Source organism: Polyodon spathula, chromosome 18, assembly GCF_017654505.1.
Source record: "Polyodon spathula isolate WHYD16114869_AA chromosome 18, ASM1765450v1, whole genome shotgun sequence".
NCBI lineage: Eukaryota > Metazoa > Chordata > Actinopteri > Acipenseriformes > Polyodontidae > Polyodon > Polyodon spathula.
The window spans coordinates 6531068-6549096 of NC_054551.1; the positions used below are offsets into that span (position 1 = coordinate 6531068).

The 18029-nt window shown below is 39.0% G+C and overlaps 1 protein-coding gene across 2 annotated transcripts; it reads right to left on the reverse strand.

The window, feature by feature from the left end:
- Nucleotides 1–7888: 7888 nt before the first annotated feature.
- LOC121294145 (forkhead box protein J1-B-like) lies at nt 7889–15414 on the reverse strand. 2 transcript variants are annotated; one of them, XM_041217737.1, is made up of 3 exons: nt 15227–15414; nt 14088–14790; nt 7889–10719 (listed from the first exon to the last, which is right to left on the reverse strand). In XM_041217737.1, exons 2-3 carry the CDS (start codon nt 14676–14678, stop codon nt 9895–9897), a joined length of 1416 nt encoding a protein of 471 aa, XP_041073671.1. In that variant the 5' UTR covers nt 14679–14790; nt 15227–15414; the 3' UTR covers nt 7889–9894. The 2 variants fall into 2 exon arrangements, with proteins under 2 accessions (XP_041073671.1, XP_041073670.1); XM_041217736.1 differs by having other exon boundaries at nt 15123–15414.
- Between the last annotated feature and the right edge of the window lie 2615 nt (nt 15415–18029).

Sequence of the window (18029 nt, forward strand, 5' to 3'; positions counted from 1 at the left end):
ACCATTAACAAAGTGAATAAATAGCCTTTTTTATTTGGTTTCAGTTCACAAATCATCATAATTCCCTCTTGGGTGCCTGTGCTCATTTTCTAACCCATCCCACTGAAGCTTCTTGATAATAATTCAATGTTTGCCTGGTTCCTGTGCGGAGGTGGGGGGAAGAATACACCAACACAAATGCATGAGGGACCGGCAAATAAATACTGTACCTCCTGACTGGGCTATGAATCAACCTCAAGAAGCACAATGGCTGAGACAGTTAGTCAGCTTTACTGGACGCTGTATTTGCTCAGCTCTACAGCCAGCTTAGTGAGTTTGTTGACAAAGACGATCTTCCGAGCTGCTATATTTCCATGGTCCGGCTGGATTGTGTGCACCTCTTAATCTAATCCTTAATGAAAGATACAATGTCCTGGACCAGCCTCTTAACCCTTTCATGTGTGAATTGTAGAGTCAGAGTCTGGTGAAGATGTGCCAAGCATTCAGATTTAGTTTTCCTATCGGGACCAATTACAAAAATTGCTATTGGCAAAAGTGCATGTTATACCATCTGAGAAATATCAATTTTGGAGTATGTGTCCAGCAAAGATGAAACCTTAATTTCTAATTAAGACTGGGGAAAATCATTGACTCATTATTGTTCTATTCATTATGTTGTGCACAGCAAGATGAGACATATACACTCATATAAAGCCTGCCCTGGGTGTGGTGCCCCCCCCCCCACAACATGCCCAAAAAGTCCTTTCAATGATGCTGGCTTGACCTTTGACCTTGTCCTTATGGTGACCCAGACCTGTCTCTACAGCGATGCCCACTGCTTGCTTACTCTGGTTTTGAACAAGAAAAAAAAAAAAACTGATGGTTCTTTTGCAGGGGTTGTCACTGTTTATTCATCAGTATATCTTTCCTCAAGTCAATGGGTGTCCTCCTTTCCAATAAATCTCCCTGAAATGAGGCACTAATCAAGGAACAGGTTTGTACTCCTTGTACTCTGCAGCATCCTCAAGGGAACAGTGATCCCGTAGGCCTGGTGTTTATTTTGCTTCGCTATTATTGGACCAGTATAATAGTTAGAGGAATTAGTGGTCTGAACACTTGCAAGTGAAACCAAACATAGACTGGTTGACGCAATTCCTTTCTCTTAAACATTGTCAGCCTTTCTGCACAACCAAGCTTATGAAAATCTGGGGTGGGAAATTTACACCCTGTATAATCAACACAAATTAAACAAAGCAATAAATTGGAACTGTGTGCCAGTTGACTTTCACAGGGGCAGAGGGGGACTGATTTCAAATGATTATTAAAATGATATTGCTTGCTATTGCATCATTAATAAGTTGTTTCTCGGGTGAGCATTGCTTTCATAGTGCAGCACAGCTGCCTAGTGAATTAGGAGCTGATTTTACATTTGATAGCACCTTTTGTTTCGAGGAGTGCTTCATAGTCAGAGGGCAATGGTGGGTAGATAATGCTTTCTATGAACCAAACCATTACAAACATGAATTACAATTGGTTACCAAAGTAACAAAAAATGTTCTGTTGACATGTCCTGGCTTCCTGGTATTACTAATTAAAAAATAAAATAAAATCGATATTACCTGGTTACCTTTTTATTATATGTAATGCACACATATGTCTTATTGTATACATATTTAATCATCAGTACCTATCAATTGAAATTGCTATTAGTGTTTTAGTTATAATATTCAATGCTGGGATCTAAAATACAATTTATTGGAAGCAGGCCCAATGGCAACCCACTGGAACTGGCAAACTGTTATTCTGAGTTGCTTTACTGCTAGAAAACTTTCAAAATTAACTTTTAAAATGAAGATCAAAGAGGGTGCAATTGCCAATATAGTTTGTTATATCTGTGTTGTATAAAAAAAAACAAATATGACGGGGGGGATTGGGGTAAATGTGTGAACATGCGCCCAGTCACATCTGGCATGGGCTTACAAAGGCACTGAGCCGCGCCACCCTGGGTTTTCAGTCTGGGTTTCAATTATCTGGACATTTTTCACGGGAGGTGACAGACAGCTTCCCCCAGTCCCATGGTCCTGTCTTAGCCTGTGAATATCAGCTTGGCTGCCATACTCCCAGGAGCCCAATAACAAGAGCCCAGTGTCCTCGGCCACTCAGAGGAATATCAGCACAGCCCTCCAAAAAGGAAGGTTGTCAAATTTACTCACAGATAATAAAAGCTTTTTTCACACCCCTGCTCTTTTTCTCTCTCTCTCTCTCTCTCTCTCTCTCTCTTGTTTTTTTTTTTTTTTTTTTTTTTTGCGCTTTTGGGAATTAACTACTTCTCAGAAAAAAGGCATCCTGGGAACAATAAGAGCTTCGCAGGCTGCAAGCTCGGTGGGGTCCATGAGTGAGGCTGCTTGCTTCACTCCTTCTTTACCGACAGGAATAAAAGAGCTGTTTAAACAGGCGTGTTGTTTTGCCTTTATGTCAGCTTGGCTGACGAAATTACTTGAGTATTTGAAGGGGGGGGGGACTGATTCTGGGTTTTCAACATTTTTAGGCACAAAACTTGTAGCCGTTGGTTTCTGAAAAGCTCCCAACAGTTTAGATGTGCTGGATTGTTTGCTTCCCTTCCTTTTGAGAGTCATGCCCACTCTCCCCAAAACGGCCCGCTTTCACCCTTTCACTTTTTCTCTACAAAGGGGTGCTGTGCCATCCTGGGATGTTTAATTCAATTTACTATAAAGAACCCACAAGAAAGTGCAATGAATTGATACAAACAAAAACAGTATAGCAGATTATTGAAGTTTAGCTGGATTGCAACTCTTTTGTACAATCAGAGTTACACTGCTGCTATAAACAATATTCTTACAGAAGTAGTCAATTCACTTATGAGTACATTGCAATTTTCTCACTGCTGCCTACATATGGGAATCATCAATATTATACATGTTGTATTATTTGCATGATGGGTATTTAAGAAGCTTGTATCATGAGTTAGGCTACTGACGACTACAGTGCCCCACTTGTTTATTTGCAAAGGCAGGACCTATTAAGAAAAGACATGTGCCCACATGTTTACAACGAGGTTGACATTCAAGCTAAGGGTTGTTGGTGTCTTTGAGTAGTTTATGCCAGTTTTTCACTACAGTTCTGATCTCTTATAATATTTCAGCACCAAGTGGTGACCGTTAAACTCGGTAATCCAGAGGAAAATAAAAGTTTCATGTGCTATAGTATAATATAATGACGGTGATGGTCGACCTGTGTGTGGCTGGAGTCATTCAGCTTCCTGGCAGCCTCTGGCTGTCTCTATAATCAGCAACTCAGCAGCTCTGCCAGGGGAGATCCGTGGGTCACTCCCAGGGCACATAAATAACAGGCAGGTTAGAGAGCACTGACGGAGGCCCTTGTTCTGCTGACAGGTACATATGTTCAGGGAGCGGGGCTCTACACAGGGTCCTCAATGAGCAACCAACGTGTGCTGCTGGAGATAACGTTATCTACCCTCCTCCCTGCTGCTGTTGTTGGAACACTGGGCTGATGCCTACCCCCAGACTCTCTCCATCACTGCACAGCACGCCCTGGAGACCAGAGTGCCTGACGCAGCAGGTTCTTTAAAAGCAGCGCCCTGCCAAATGGGACCCAGCTGTCGGGGGACAAGTGGCACAGATATATGTTTTTATATAGCAGATCAAGGGAATCTACAATACACACTCAAAGCCTTTTGTCATCTAGCATATGGCACTGCACAACCTGTAGTCTCTTATCTGATTTTAAATAGGGGACTGCTCTGTTCACCACTAACCTAGATTTATTTAACAGAAATAATAAAGGATATGTTACATACACGTTATAGTTTTTGGTTTTGTTTTCTTTGCAAATGGAAGTTATTGTTTTTCAAATGGGCAAACTTATAAACTGTACAATTGTTAGCATGCTGTGGCGATTATTACAAAACTGCAATGTCTGGGTCCTGGTGCATTGAACCACTAGACAGCACTGCACCCCCTAACACAGCATGCTGGGCTGCTGGTATGTGAAATATGCCCAGGTTTCCCCAGGATTTCAACCTTTGACCTCCTGTCTCAGAGGTAAGAGAAATCATGTGATTGGTTAATCCCTTCCTGTTTCCTTTGCAGGGTGTTTTTAATTAAAATCAGATTTTAAGTATAAAAGCTACCTTTTTAGATCAAACCAAGTGGATTCTTTTGATATTTACAAATCCAAGTTCTTTCCTAAACACATTCCACTTTAATATAAGAAAGTAGTGTACTACTTTTGAAAGCCAAAAATGTAAAAATTTGATCCGCATCTAGCACCTCAAATACACACCATGATTAGGCGCACTTTATCTATATGGTCCTTAGACCTTAGTAAAAATGTTACAATAGCCCATATATGCAACGACTTGTACAGTAAACCCTTTTGGCCAGTTCCCATAGCAAGCCAATTTGTTATCTACTTGTGTGTTGATACAGTTTGTGTGGCTGTGTCCAGGTGTTTGAACAGCGGTATCCTTAATCCACCGATAATCCAAAGATAACCGGCCTCCCCAACAAAGACATTTCTTAAAATTTGGAATGGTATATGTGAAGTGTTTGATCAAGGTCACTGATAATAGCACCTGCTGCTGAAACAGTATACTCTCCCATTTTTATAGCAAAGCATTCGTATGGCTCAATGTTAAATAAGCTGAATATGGTAGAGCCATGCTGCAAGTTAAACCATAGCCAAAGCATGATAAAGCATGATTAAAACACAGTAAAGGTTGCTCTCATGAAGACACTCTTTTTAAAAGCTCTTTGATGACAATACTCTGGTTACTGCAATGAAAACGATTTCTAATAATGGCCAGTGGTAACACAAGTGCATCAGTACGAGCTATTGGTAAAATGGTAATGGTATGATAATTATAATGGCACAAACCATTAGCTGTGCAATATTAGTTCCAAACCCTTTGAGAAAGCATTTTTGCTGATAACGGTCCCAACCTTGACCTTACTGTCTTTGTGAACATAACATTTTTTTTTGTGTGTTTATCTAACACCTGTCTGGAAACATATTGCAATCTGTTTGCCCACCACAAAATGTAGTAAACCTTTGATTGGCTGAACAGACTATGGGTAGACCTAGTGTTTTGGTAAAGTTTCATTTGGCTTTACATTGAATTGCAGTCCAGAGAGGGGTGACAATAACACATTCACCCCACAGTTCTCTCTTTCTTTAGCTCTCTCTCTTTCAGGATGACATTGTTGAGCAAGAGCATTCCTCCATCGGAGCAGTTCGGCACAGAGAAGCAAGAGGGCCACCAGCCAGCATAATTACGTCCTGCTCCCGACTCAATGATCCCTGCGTTCTCACTCCTCTTGGCACAGGCCAAAAAGGGCATTAGGCAAGCCCAGGCCTGCCCAGCTCCACCTGGCATACTCCGTGACACCTTACGTTATGGTATGTAAGTGCTGGGTAAAGATTACCAGGAACTGTTCACTGGGAGGAACAAGAAATAGTAATAGTTATTTATCCAATGGGTGGTGAAACTTTACCCAGCAAGGACATGCTCAGACTTGACCCAGGTTTATTTATCTTTCTTTTGCTCGTCAATGGATACAGTCTTCCCAACGGTACTGAACAGAAGCTGAGATAAAACAATACAAAAATAATGAGATGAAAGGTTTCCTTTGAACGGTACACAGTTCATGACAAAAATGTAACAAGCTGATTAATGATGTACAACAGTAGGTGTTTTAATGTGCTCAGTGTGTGGTGCAAGGGCTTCTGTCGAACGTACGCATTTCAATATTTTCCATTATAATTAGTGTCACTTTTATTGCAGACAGAGTGTAACTTATTGACCTTCATGACCCCCTTTCAAGAGGCGTGATATGTCACAATGGCTGATTGTGAAACTCAAGTAATTAAATGAATGGTTTATCATCGTTTGGGTTAAATTCTAAATTCTTAAAACAACCAATTTAATTACGTCTTATATGTCCCTAGCATAGAAAAAGACCAACTGACAAATCATATCTATTACAAGCACTTAGGGAAGTAAAATTAAAATCCATCTGAAGGAAAACTTATTAAATATGCCAGCCTCCTTGTTCTTAATTAAAGATGATGTCTAATATTTGAATATGTACAGTTGAACCTGTCTCAGATTTTGAGCTTTGGGTTACTGGACCTGATGACCTCTTCCCACTGAAACGCATTACATGGAAACTGTACATGGATCCATACCCTTGCTTGTTTGTTCTGCAGACCTTCTCAGGGTGTGTGAATAACAGCTACACTGTCCGCCCCCTCACTCTTTCACCCAGTGAAGCATTGCCTGAGAAGCCAGTGGAAGTGAATGTCCTGGAGGGCTATCCAAGATTCCCACCCTGCATCACTGATCCCTGCTATGCGTTAACCCAGGGGGGGATCCTAATGGATTTTTAATTACAAGCTACAGTGCCTGTTGTGGTCGTGATAAAGATACTGTAATTGTTAAAATAAAGAATGCAGCACTAGAAAGCAAGCAGTGCTATTTGGATTTATTTAAACACCGTCAACAAAAAACATTTTAAAACATTTTAAGACATACTGGAGTGAGACATATATTTAGACAACAGAGAGACCAGTACTTTAGAAAGCAGTCAATCCAAGAGCTTCTTGTTGAGGTGTTACAGCCAGCAAATTCAATACCTAGATCTTTAGCATGAGGATCTTAGAGCGAGGTGATTCCCTATGGTACTGTAAACTCAGTATTGTGATGTCACATCACAGTCAGTTCAACAAAGAACCAACCGAAGCAATACAAAGAGCCAGTACATTAAACTACAGAGATTGCAATGCTGTGTGGATAGCCAGCACTGTGAAATGTGAACTCAGTCAACTTGGATGACTAGTTAAATGTGGGGTGCTAACAATCTAGTGTGCTGTACCATCAATGTGCACTAGTGATCTGAAGAAAATCACTCAAAAATGTACTTTTATTTAAAGAAAATCTATACAATTAATGCTGCCTGTTGATCATGAGATTCAAGAGTATTTTATGCAGATGAATACTGCTTATCCTACTTTAGAGCAAACATGGTGAAGGATTATAAGGAAATATTTCTGAGGACAGCAAAATATTACAGAATGTGTCTTGTGTCAGAGGTTATTTGGCGTTGACAGTTCACCACTATTGGCCTAAAAATGTCTTTCCCAGTTCTTTAGACTGCCTTGTAAATTTCTTAGTCCACATTACGTACAATAAATGTCACATGGAGTAATTTGCCATATATCCAATTGCTTGCAGTCAAAGGTCATTTCTGAAACATGTTTTTTTTTTTTTTTTTCCTCTGGCTGTGCATGTGGACTGCTATTCTCTTTCTACGTGGTGTAAAGACATGTCAAAACTTAACCCTTGAGGTATACAAATCATATGTTAATATTGATTAGTGATATAATATATTTTTTCCTGTTAACAGAAAACAAAAACAATATTGACCTTTTAAAGCACCCTTCTATTAAATAATGTGAAAATGAATATGTCTGGTAAAACAACTGCTTTCAAACAGTCAACTTTTTAAAACATACAAGCCTTTCATACAAGTTGTTTTGCTGTAATTTATCCAACCACAACATTGTCTGTGCCTAATCTTATAAAAGCTTAGCACAGTAAAAGCAAAGTGGTAAAGCATAGGGTAAGCATTGTAAAGAACAGCAAGGCATTGTAAAGCATGTTAATAAACACAGCAAACTAGGGTAAATGCGAAGTATAACCATGGGAAAGCTTTGTAAAACTGCGGCAATACTTTTATAAGGGCAGATAAAGCAATGACTGAAATGTTTGTAGAATATCTAAGTATATGAAAGTTAGATAATGATAATGATGAAATATTGTGAATGGGGACCACATCATATTAACTCATTAAGACACAAGACAATGATGTTTTTATTTTGTTTGTTTTTTTAAACCACAATATTTATTGCAGTGAAGTTTCTCATACAGCATTTGAATACAAAATGTGAGATTGCACACATTGGTGAGATGGTCTGTTCGGTGAGTACTTGACAGTGATCCCAGCAAACAAACACACCAAATATATATAAATTTCTTTCTTTTTTTTTTTTTTTTTTTTTTTTTTTACAACCCAACCCCCCATATAGTTTTTATTTATCATTTGAAGTATTTTTGGCTGCAGGATTCAAGGCGTTATTCTGTTGTAGAAGCAAACAAAAGCAGCTGTGCCAAAAACGAACCTGTGTTGTAGCTTCCTGCAAATTCTGATATTTCAGTAGAAGCATACAGATTGCAATAAAACCTGCAGTAAAATCTGGGAGCAGTATTAACATTTTTAGTCTCTTTTCCCCCCACAGAGAAATGAAAGTTTAAAAAACAAAGGTGATAACTGTAGAATGCCAGAACAGTCTTGAAAACCCTTAAGGAGTATTATCAGGGGTCAGGACTCATCTCCACAAAGGAATACATTTCTGCATAGACCAAGTCATTTATCCCATCAAGTCCCTGGACCATTAGCTCTAGACAATCCTTGAGATCTTCCTGTACCCGTTGTCAGTATAAATTCAGTCTAGCGTGGTCTTGTGAATCAGGGAAATTCTTATAAGAAAACACTGTCCATTCTAAACACCAGTCACAGTAACATTCTCTGATACAGTACAGTACCACTATTCTTAACTTACATTAATTAAAAAGAAATCCACAAAACTACATTTAACAGTACTCTAATTCCAATAATAATAATAATAATAATAATAATAATAATAATAATAATAATAATAATAATAAAGTGTTATAGTGTTACCAGGACATTTTCCTTTGTTTTTAGTTGTAGTAGTACAGTGTTTGAGAAGCCAAGGCTGATTTTCAAATGTATTTTAAACTGTTTGCTGCAATCTGAGTTCCAAACCCAGCCTAGAATCTGAAGCTCTGGCTACCATACAAATTTGTAGGGCTAGAAGCTCAAGTTCTATACTTTTTACCATTAAACTACATTTTAGTGCCTGATATTTAACACTCAGCACACTCAGACTCAAACGCACAAACACTAGCGTTAAATAAATGCATAATACTTCAATAAACTTGTAGTAAGAAACTGTTGGGGCCCTGAAAAAAGCCCCATGGGCTTGAGCAGCATCATCCTTATAAGAACTGATGCAGTCCACACTGGAGCAGCACTTAGATTACACTGCAGTGAGACCTTCAGCTGTGCAGCGCATCATTGAATATGAGGGTAACATAACTATGAATGACCTTGCATCAGCCTCTCAGCCACTGTACTTTATTAAACAGTAAATTGCCTTAACAGTCACGGACCTGCTATTAGACAGTATATTGCTTTATTTATCTTTAATGGCCAAAGAACTTGTAATAGATTTTAAAGGGCTAGGCATTACAAATGATTACAACTGGTACTGTACTTAGATCCCAACAGATTTAAAAAACACACACATAATACATAATATATATATATATATATATTATATATATATATATATATATCCTTGATATTGATCATTAGTTTGCTCTCCTCCTCACTAATGCAACAGTATTTTTTTTTGAAAGTGGCAAGTGCATGCGACATCTAATTACCTTTCACTATTAGGCTTTCACTCATTCCTCCCTGTTCCTTTATTGCAACTGTTTCTTTGTTTGCACAGTTGGTGTGGTGGTACCAATCTGGTAATCATCAATGAACCACAAAAGTAATGCAACCCTTTGTCGACTTGCTTTGCTATTAGAACCATTGACAGTGCTTCGGCTTCAGTGGTACGGTCACCCTATTATAAAACAAAACAGAAAAGAAGCATCTAGAGCTTCACTTGAACAAAACAAACAAGCTGGGTCTCTGTCCGTGCTCAATCAAAGAGCTTAAGATGCTAATGTAGCAAAACTTTAGTCTGTGTCCTTTAACTGGGAAAAGGATGGGCGGGGTGTCACAGATAGGCGTCGACCCTCTCCCACTGCTGCATTTCATTGAAAAAGCCTTCGCAGAAGTTAAAGCTCTGGTCAAGATTCAAAGGGATGGCCTGCACCTCTTCCTTGATCTCCTCCCAGGGGTGTCGCGGGGGGTCTGAGAAGAAAGTGAACTCTTCCAAATGCTGCTGCTGCTGCTGCTGAAACTGCAGATTGGTACCGCTGACCTCTGCAAAGCTGCACTGCGGTTCCATGCTGGCCGTGCACCACTTGCCGTTGGTGTTAATGTGGCGTCCTTGAATGGTGAGGTCCAACTGCTCACAGCCAAGGGAGCTGAGGGCTGCATTAATGTCCAAGTCTTCGAAGTTGCTGCCGTTTCCGTTGAAGACTTCATCAAACACGGACGCCCAGTCGAAGTCCCCTTTCAGGGCCTCCGTTTCCTTGATCTCTGGTGCCAGCAGGGGCGATTTGGAGCTGCGAGCTACCTTGCCATTTCTCTTGGGCACTGGCTGCTTGCGCTTGCTGCCCGGCCGGTGCACCTCCGCCGGTGAGATGAAGTGGTCAGTGCCCATGTGGTTCATGCCAATATGATGCTCACCCATGGGCTGGTGCAGGTAGCTGTGATCCGGAGGACTGCAAGAAGCCTCGGAAATGGGCGACATTTTGCTCTGGCGCTGGGTGTTGAAGTGAGTGGCAGGCATGCGCCTTCTCTTAAAGACGCCGTTGACGAACATGTCAGCGTACTGCGGGTCGATCTGCCAGAAGCCACCCTTGCCTGGCTCGTCCTTCTGCCTGGGCACCTTCATGAAGCACTTGTTGAGTGACAGGTTGTGGCGGATTGAATTCTGTGGATGAAGAGAATGCCGTTACCATCAAATCATTTAATTATCACTGCAGGACATCAGCAATTTACAGTATAGGCATAGTGCAGCTGTAGCAGTCCAGTAAGACTGTGGTCCTTTGGTTCCAATGTGTAAGACGACAGTAGATCAACCATGAACCTGCAAGTAGCAGATATCTGAGCCCTAGGATAAAGCTTGATTCTTTATTGAAAATAATCTATTATGTTTTTTTCTGTGCAAATAGAAGATAAGGAAATGGCAGAGCAAGGGGAAAAACAGCATTGAATTGTTGCCCAAATGATTTATGAAGTCCCCACATCTGCTTGCCATTTGTTAATAAATTAAATGACAGGTCCAAACACAAATGTGGACAAATTACACATAATCTATAAACAGTCCGTGGAAAAGGATGTTAACCCCCCCCCCCCCCCCCCCCCCGAAAAAAAAAATCTACTACTGATTTAAGTTGCCTTTGTTTTTTGTTTTTACCATACTGCTCTTGAGATGTGCTATATTTTCCTCCCCAGATTCCCAATTCTACCAATTCCCATATCACACTTTGTTGTAACGGATAACCACCAGCCAAGTCTCTCATGTGCAATGTAACCAGAGTAGCAGCACAATCCGGGCCCCTCAAACAGAAGCAGCAGGCTCTTCTTTTGTGATGCTGTCTTCTTCAAGTTGGTCCAATGTATAGAAAACAGACGATACTCTTTGTAGAACTGCCTCTTTAGACATAAGCCTCTTTTGTGCCATTTGCATAACAGAACTAAACGGATCCTTGTTACAAAAGAACCTCTGTCCCAATAAGCCAGGAAAGAAAACTGCAGGCTGCACTACACTGCACTCTCATTGTTTATTGTATCAATGCAGTCCTGTATCCTATAGTAATGATAAAGCTGCAGTACCATTACTGTATGTGTTTTTACTGCAGGTCTCTGCGGGTAACTCTGTATTTGCAGGTTTTGGAAAGTTGACTTGAGTTCACAAAACTAAACAGAGGTTAACTAATAAAGAACAAGCAGGTGCTCAAGATCAAACACTTTATTGGTTCCAGCAATTATATTTTAGGAGTGTTATATTTCCTTACAAGATCGAAATCTTTTTTTTTTTTTTTTTTAAGAAACCTAACATCTTAATTATTATTGCTTATTATTATTATAATCAATAAAATAATGTACAGAAATGTATTTACGCACAAAAGTAAACACTAAGGCTTTACATAAGAATATTTTTCCATTTTCTTAAACCAAATTCACAAATTATACTCATGTATAATCTAATTTTCCTAAAGCACCACCAAAACTAATGAAGCTGTGTTAGAGGATAAGCAAAACTTGTTTTAGTTCTTATTAATTAATTCACACACACACAATAAATGTTTAGGACCAAAGGTGTATTGTAGACTATAAAGGTGTAAATCGAATCAGGTAAAGCTAGAGCTACATCCATAGGAAAACAAGTAGTCGTGTGCAGAATTATAAAATGAAGCACAAACTTTATTTCACAGTGTATAAAAGATTATATTGAAACTTTGGAGGATGTAGGTGTAGTCCTAAATCCAAAACTACCGAAACGCTAACAAAATATAGATTTCTTAAACAAACATTATATAATTCCCGTTTTATTTGTCTATTGAGCTTGAGGTAACATTTAAAAGGTAATTTATGCGTCGCGCATGCCACTTTTATAGGCTACTCCCTAGTGCTGCCAGATTGGCAGTTTTCCACCCAAATTTGTCTTGTTTTGAAAACATATTGCGGGTAAATACCGTCTTCGGTGGTTTAGTTATTTGTATCTTGTATGTTCTTTTTCTATTGCTTTCGATTATGAGGTAATCACCAGGGGAGAACTTCAATCACCTGTAGAGTATATCACGCACCCCCCTACAGTCCGTCTTTATTATGGCCCTCTGCGTCCAATAAAATTACGAATCACACAAACTGTACAATTACAATTGTTTTTCAATTTCTTTTTAAAGAATGCATCCGCTGGTGATTCTGGACGATTCTGAATGCATGTTTTTTTTTTTTTTTTTTTTAAAGTGTTTGTTTGTTTTGTTTGTTTGTTTTCCTGGACATACCGCATTTGATCTCATCAAATTTAAAAACAAATAAAAAAAAAAAAAAAAAAAGCGATACTGTAAATTGTGAGAAAAAATACAAGCAAAGCAGATATAAAAATAAATAAACATAGTTTATACATTACTGGAGTTTTTTTTTTTATAAAAAATGTGTAGCACGTATTTATGCTTTTGTAATATATATATATATATATATATATATATATATATATATATATATATATATATATATATATATATATATATACACACACACACATATATATATATACACACACACACAATCTTAAATGTAAGTTCCGTTTTTGGCTGTTTTATATATAAAAAGAACAATTTGGCTACTTCAAAAGCATTTTTACTAAAAATAAACATTGTTAGCCTTATTAAACTTTAGTACTGCAGTTTGCAATAGAAGTTCCTAATGTTCTCTTCATTGCATCACAAGGACGACTGAGTGAATCGAACAATTGTGGAATCAGGAGACGTGTGTGACTTGACTCTGCAAACATTTAAAATACTTGCCAGTTATCGGAGACGGAGGATCAGTAGTGGCACGCACGTAGCTGTGGCAGAGGTTGAAACTAAGTAGAGGCACTGCAACGACGTTCTTGAATTATACACATATATATCTACGTTGTTGAATGAATTGGATAAGTTAAATAAGGATTACAGTGTTTTTGCTGCAAACGTTTTGACACGTGTTTTTGGTTTTATCGTTTTATATAATTTTTGGTTATGAATAGTTTCATAAAAGTTGTCAATACACGATATTAGCACGATACCACAGGTCTTTAGTCTACAGAAATTTCTAGACTAACTTAGTACAGTGTTTTTAATCCTCTAGGGGGCAACCTTAGTAGTTTTAGGTTCGCTGTAATTGAGAACATCTTTATACGCCGCTGGGGACTATATGGAGCTGCTTCGTTGGTTGCAATTGGTATTAAGTTGCGTACTACTTTAGTACGGCACGAGGATTGTGGAACCATTTCTTCCACTTCGTTGCTCTCTCCATACGTGGATTCATTTTAGCATCTAAAGTGCCAGTATATAGTATATAAATGGGATCAATAGAAATTAGATGGTGCGGGGTAAGCGAGTTCATTATCGTGTGTATTCAATGCCCAATTGGATTCATTAATGTAAGATAGGAAAGGGTTGTGTTGCTGTGACAGTGTGGGCTACTGATACCAGGGATAGCGTCTTTATAAACAATTGAAAGAAATACCCGTACCCTCCCCTTCTTTCTAGTAAAGCCGCATTAATTATGGAGTGGGTCTGACTCACTTACCTGCCAGCTGGGTTCGGCGTGTCTGTAGTAGCAGAAATTATCGGTGATCCAGTTATAGATGGCCGAGAGGGTGATCTTGGTTTTCTTGCTGGCTTGCATCGCCATGCAGATAAGGGTAGCGTACGAGTAAGGGGGCTTAACTTGAGCATTGGTCTTGTAGTCGACCTCTTCAAGCGGGCTCATAGGGGTAGAAGTGTGATGGCTGTGGGCTGCTTGTTGCTGCAGGTAGCTGGTACTCCCACTGGGCGATGATCTACTGGAGGTGGAGGCCGAGGTGGGGTTGCCCAGGCTGAAGGGCATCCCAGTAGCCGCTGTGTCTCCAGCGGGCGGACTGGCTGGGGCATCCCCGCCCGGCATGTGGAAGTGCTTCTGGTGGAATTGGTGGTGTATCTGGTGGTGAGGGTGGTAGCCGGAGCTGGGGGGTCTCTCTAGGTTAGCGCTGAGGATGGAAAAGTCCTGCAGCCACTGAAGGCTGGTGAGGCTATCGTCCAGGTTCACAGAGCCATTAAAGTTGTACTGGTCCTCTGGATGAAGCATCATCCACCTTTCCTTGAATTTGGTGGCAATCTCTGGGTTGGTTAGGACTGGCATTGTATACACAGTGGTAGTAGCCGAGAGACGATAATGGAAGGTTTTTTTTTTCTATTTTTAAAATTTATTTTATAAGCGTTTTTTTTTTTTTTTTTCAGATTCAGCGCCAGTTCTGCAGAATATACAATATCAAATGTTAAAATACACCTTTAAAAAGTTATTTTAAAAAACAAAATTTTTTATTTTAAAATAAAATTAATTGACTACATAATATATATATATTGATATATATTAATATATATATATATATATATATATATATATATACAGAATATTTTTCAATAGTTACAATAACAAGTGGAAATGTCTGTATATTAAGTAACACATTTACATCTTAATGTTATGCAATACAAGTTACTGTATGTTGAATTTAAAATATATAATTTAGCCCTTGCAATTTTCAATAGCGTGCCATAACCACAAATGGATTGCAAAAGCTTTTACCAGTACTGAGTCGTCACTAACATCCACGGCACACAACCTTATTTCTTTAGCGATGGTTCTTTTCTTTCAAGCAGCCTGTTGAGCCAGAGGATGTCGCACATTACCTTGCTTCCTCCAGACTTGCTGTGAGGATGAAGGACGCTGGTTTAATACAAGGGCTGCAGCTTAAATATACCGATGCAAAAGTAAAACAGTTGTGCAAAATAAAAAGTGTCCTTCAGATCGCTGCCGATCCAGCGCACAGTAAATCCATTGGAAAGCTGGCCTTGGTCAGAAGGGAATATTGCAGAACTGTCACATTGCTTTTTTTAAGTCTGCCAGGGGTTTTAATGGCCCTTTAAACAGATCAGAGGGCTCTGATTGGTTCCTTGGTAACCAGGTTTCACCTTTCTCTACTCCCAATGACGCCAGGAATGGGAGCTATGCCCTGAAGCACTAGGGATACACTAGAAACTATGTGCTGTAGGGAAAAGCGAACGACGTGCGAGCCATTTTTCTACTGAGCTTCTAAATTCTCATTAAGTTTGTAATGTAACGTTCAAGTGCTTCTTGAACGAGTGTCGATTTTCACTAACACGTTTTAGAACGTCTTTAAATGTATTCTGTGAAGTGAGCACGAAGTTTCAGATGTATTTTTAAACTCGTGAGTTTTACCCCTGTCCCTCATTACCCTTCATCTTTGTAGTTGTAGTCAGTTTTTATTAGCATGTTGCATTAAATATTTTCTTCGTCTATATTCGTGAAAAGTATGTCATCAGTTTTTAGTATAGACCTTAAGGCGCTGAGTTTGGAATACATATTTCATTTGCCGCCGATGTGTATTAAAATGTAAGAAAGGTAAATATGAATAACATACTGACTGCCACCACAGAATTGCATTCCAGACAGATGCAAGTGCCAGATCAGATGCGCAATGGTTTACACCAAACTTTCTCAAACTTTTTTGGCACAAGCCAATCTCCCCGTGACATTAGATCCTGATTTATCAAAGCATATACAATAAAATAAATAAAAGTCTGTGTTTGAGATACGTGGTTTACTAAGTGTAATCCTCTAGTTAACAATTAAATGTTCTTTATATATGTATATAATAAATCTCCTTCGGGCAAGAAGATCTGCCCAACGAGATCTATAATACTCACGAAAAAAAAAAAAAAAAGTTGAATGTTGATTTTTTTTTGCACGCTGATGACCACTAAGTTGTTGCAGAATGTAAACTGTAAGGAATGTACAATATATGAATGCACGTTCATCATATTATAGAGACTGTTACTAATGCGCTCCAGCTTTCATGGACTACCCGAGAACAGGTGAGTTTACGCGGGGAATAGCGACAGGTGTTTCTCTTTGTTCTAAGCGTTATCTGATAATCTGTTGATAGCACTGAAGCTACGAAGGAATTCTTCCTATCAAAAACACCAGACCAAGCCGGCAGGGCGCCACTAGCGCTGCGAAACAGTAACGTTATACTAACTAACAGGGCTTGCAGCGCCCACGCTGAAAACTCGCGCCAGTCAGCCCCGCGTATGTTGAATGTTGTCCCAGCATTCAGTAACAATTGTTACTTGCCAAATACGTCGCACAATGTATTGGCTAATTACAGGGATCAATACCCAAACTACATAGCACGGAAAGCCTGCACGTGGGAACTTTGCACTGCTGTCTCTTTCCAGGAGGAGATATCAAACATTCATGTTTTTATCACCCCAGAGCATACTTCATATACAATGTTCTGTATGCGGAGCTTACAAAGTGGTCCCACGGCTACACCGCAGGTAAAACAACATCAACACAGTCTAGGGGATGCATAGGAAAGCAGAATTCGTCAAGATGCCCGATATAAAAGCTTAACTATGCTTGTTTCTGTTTTAAATAGTGAACAAAAGAAAAAAAAAAAACACGTCTAAGTTAGTGAGGTGAGTACAGTTTGTCTTTTAAGACGATACGTACAGTAAGACGATGCTCCTACACAGTTACATGTTGTGCTATATTAAAGCCCCTGATTGTATACTGTTAATTGTGATGCATGGTGTGCATGTTACTGTGAAAGAAAACTTCTTTTTTGTGACTTTGGTTTTTTTCTTCCAAAATCAATAGTCAGTGTATGCGCGCAGCCTTGAAAACATATTCTGCCCAAACCGGTCCTTTTTTAAATAAATATTTTTAGTTTTTAGATTATCGCCCCGCCTATTTTAAAATTCACTGGCCGCTACTGGTGAAATTTATAGAAAACTGACAAGGAGCATGCCTGAGGAATGTAGGGGTCCCAGCTTTCCCGAGACAGCTGGTGTTGGTATATACAATTGTTAAATTAAGTATGTAGTGTGCTTGTTTATAGATGTGTATTTAAGGAAGCAGGTACTGTTGAATTTTGTTAGGCTGCCTGTTAATTCAGAAGCAAGCAGATTTCTATTTCTTTTGAAGACCACCTAAACTGATAAGCTTGAATCCATGATGAATTTCCGTATATGAGCTAGAGGTGTACAAAAATTAATTCAATAGCACATTCCTGTCTACTACCAAATCGTATTTTCAAATCAGTAAGCAGGCTACTTGGTGGCCAGATATTGCATTTATTGTGTATTGTTTTTATAATCCTAGAAATTAAAAATAAATGTATTTTTTTATTTATTTATTTGTTCAAATATTTTATCATCGGTTCAGAATATTAAAATTATTACCCCCCAGGTTGCAAGAATATAGTGTTAAAATAACTCCAGTGCAACGGTAGCCTATAGGTTTTTTTTTTTTTTTTTTTTTTTTTTTTCACAGCCCAGCAGATAGAAAGTTTCACTTGTAATGCATCAGTCATACTATTTCAACGTTGTATGAAATAGAAAAAGACCTTCGAATGGGATCCCTTACTGGTTTGTGTTTCAGGGATAAATCTCTCCTAGTGGTTCTTTT

What these genes read in the sequence shown, in the direction of transcription:
- LOC121294145 (XM_041217737.1), bottom strand. Translation starts at nt 14,678, where the DNA reads ATGCCAGTCCTAACCAACCCAGAGATTGCCACCAAATTCAAGGAAAGG. An exon ending in ACGCCGAACCCAGCTGGCAG is followed by an intron (nt 10,720 to 14,087) that starts GTAAGTGAGTCA and finishes CTTCATCCACAG; the next exon opens with AATTCAATCCGCCACAACCT.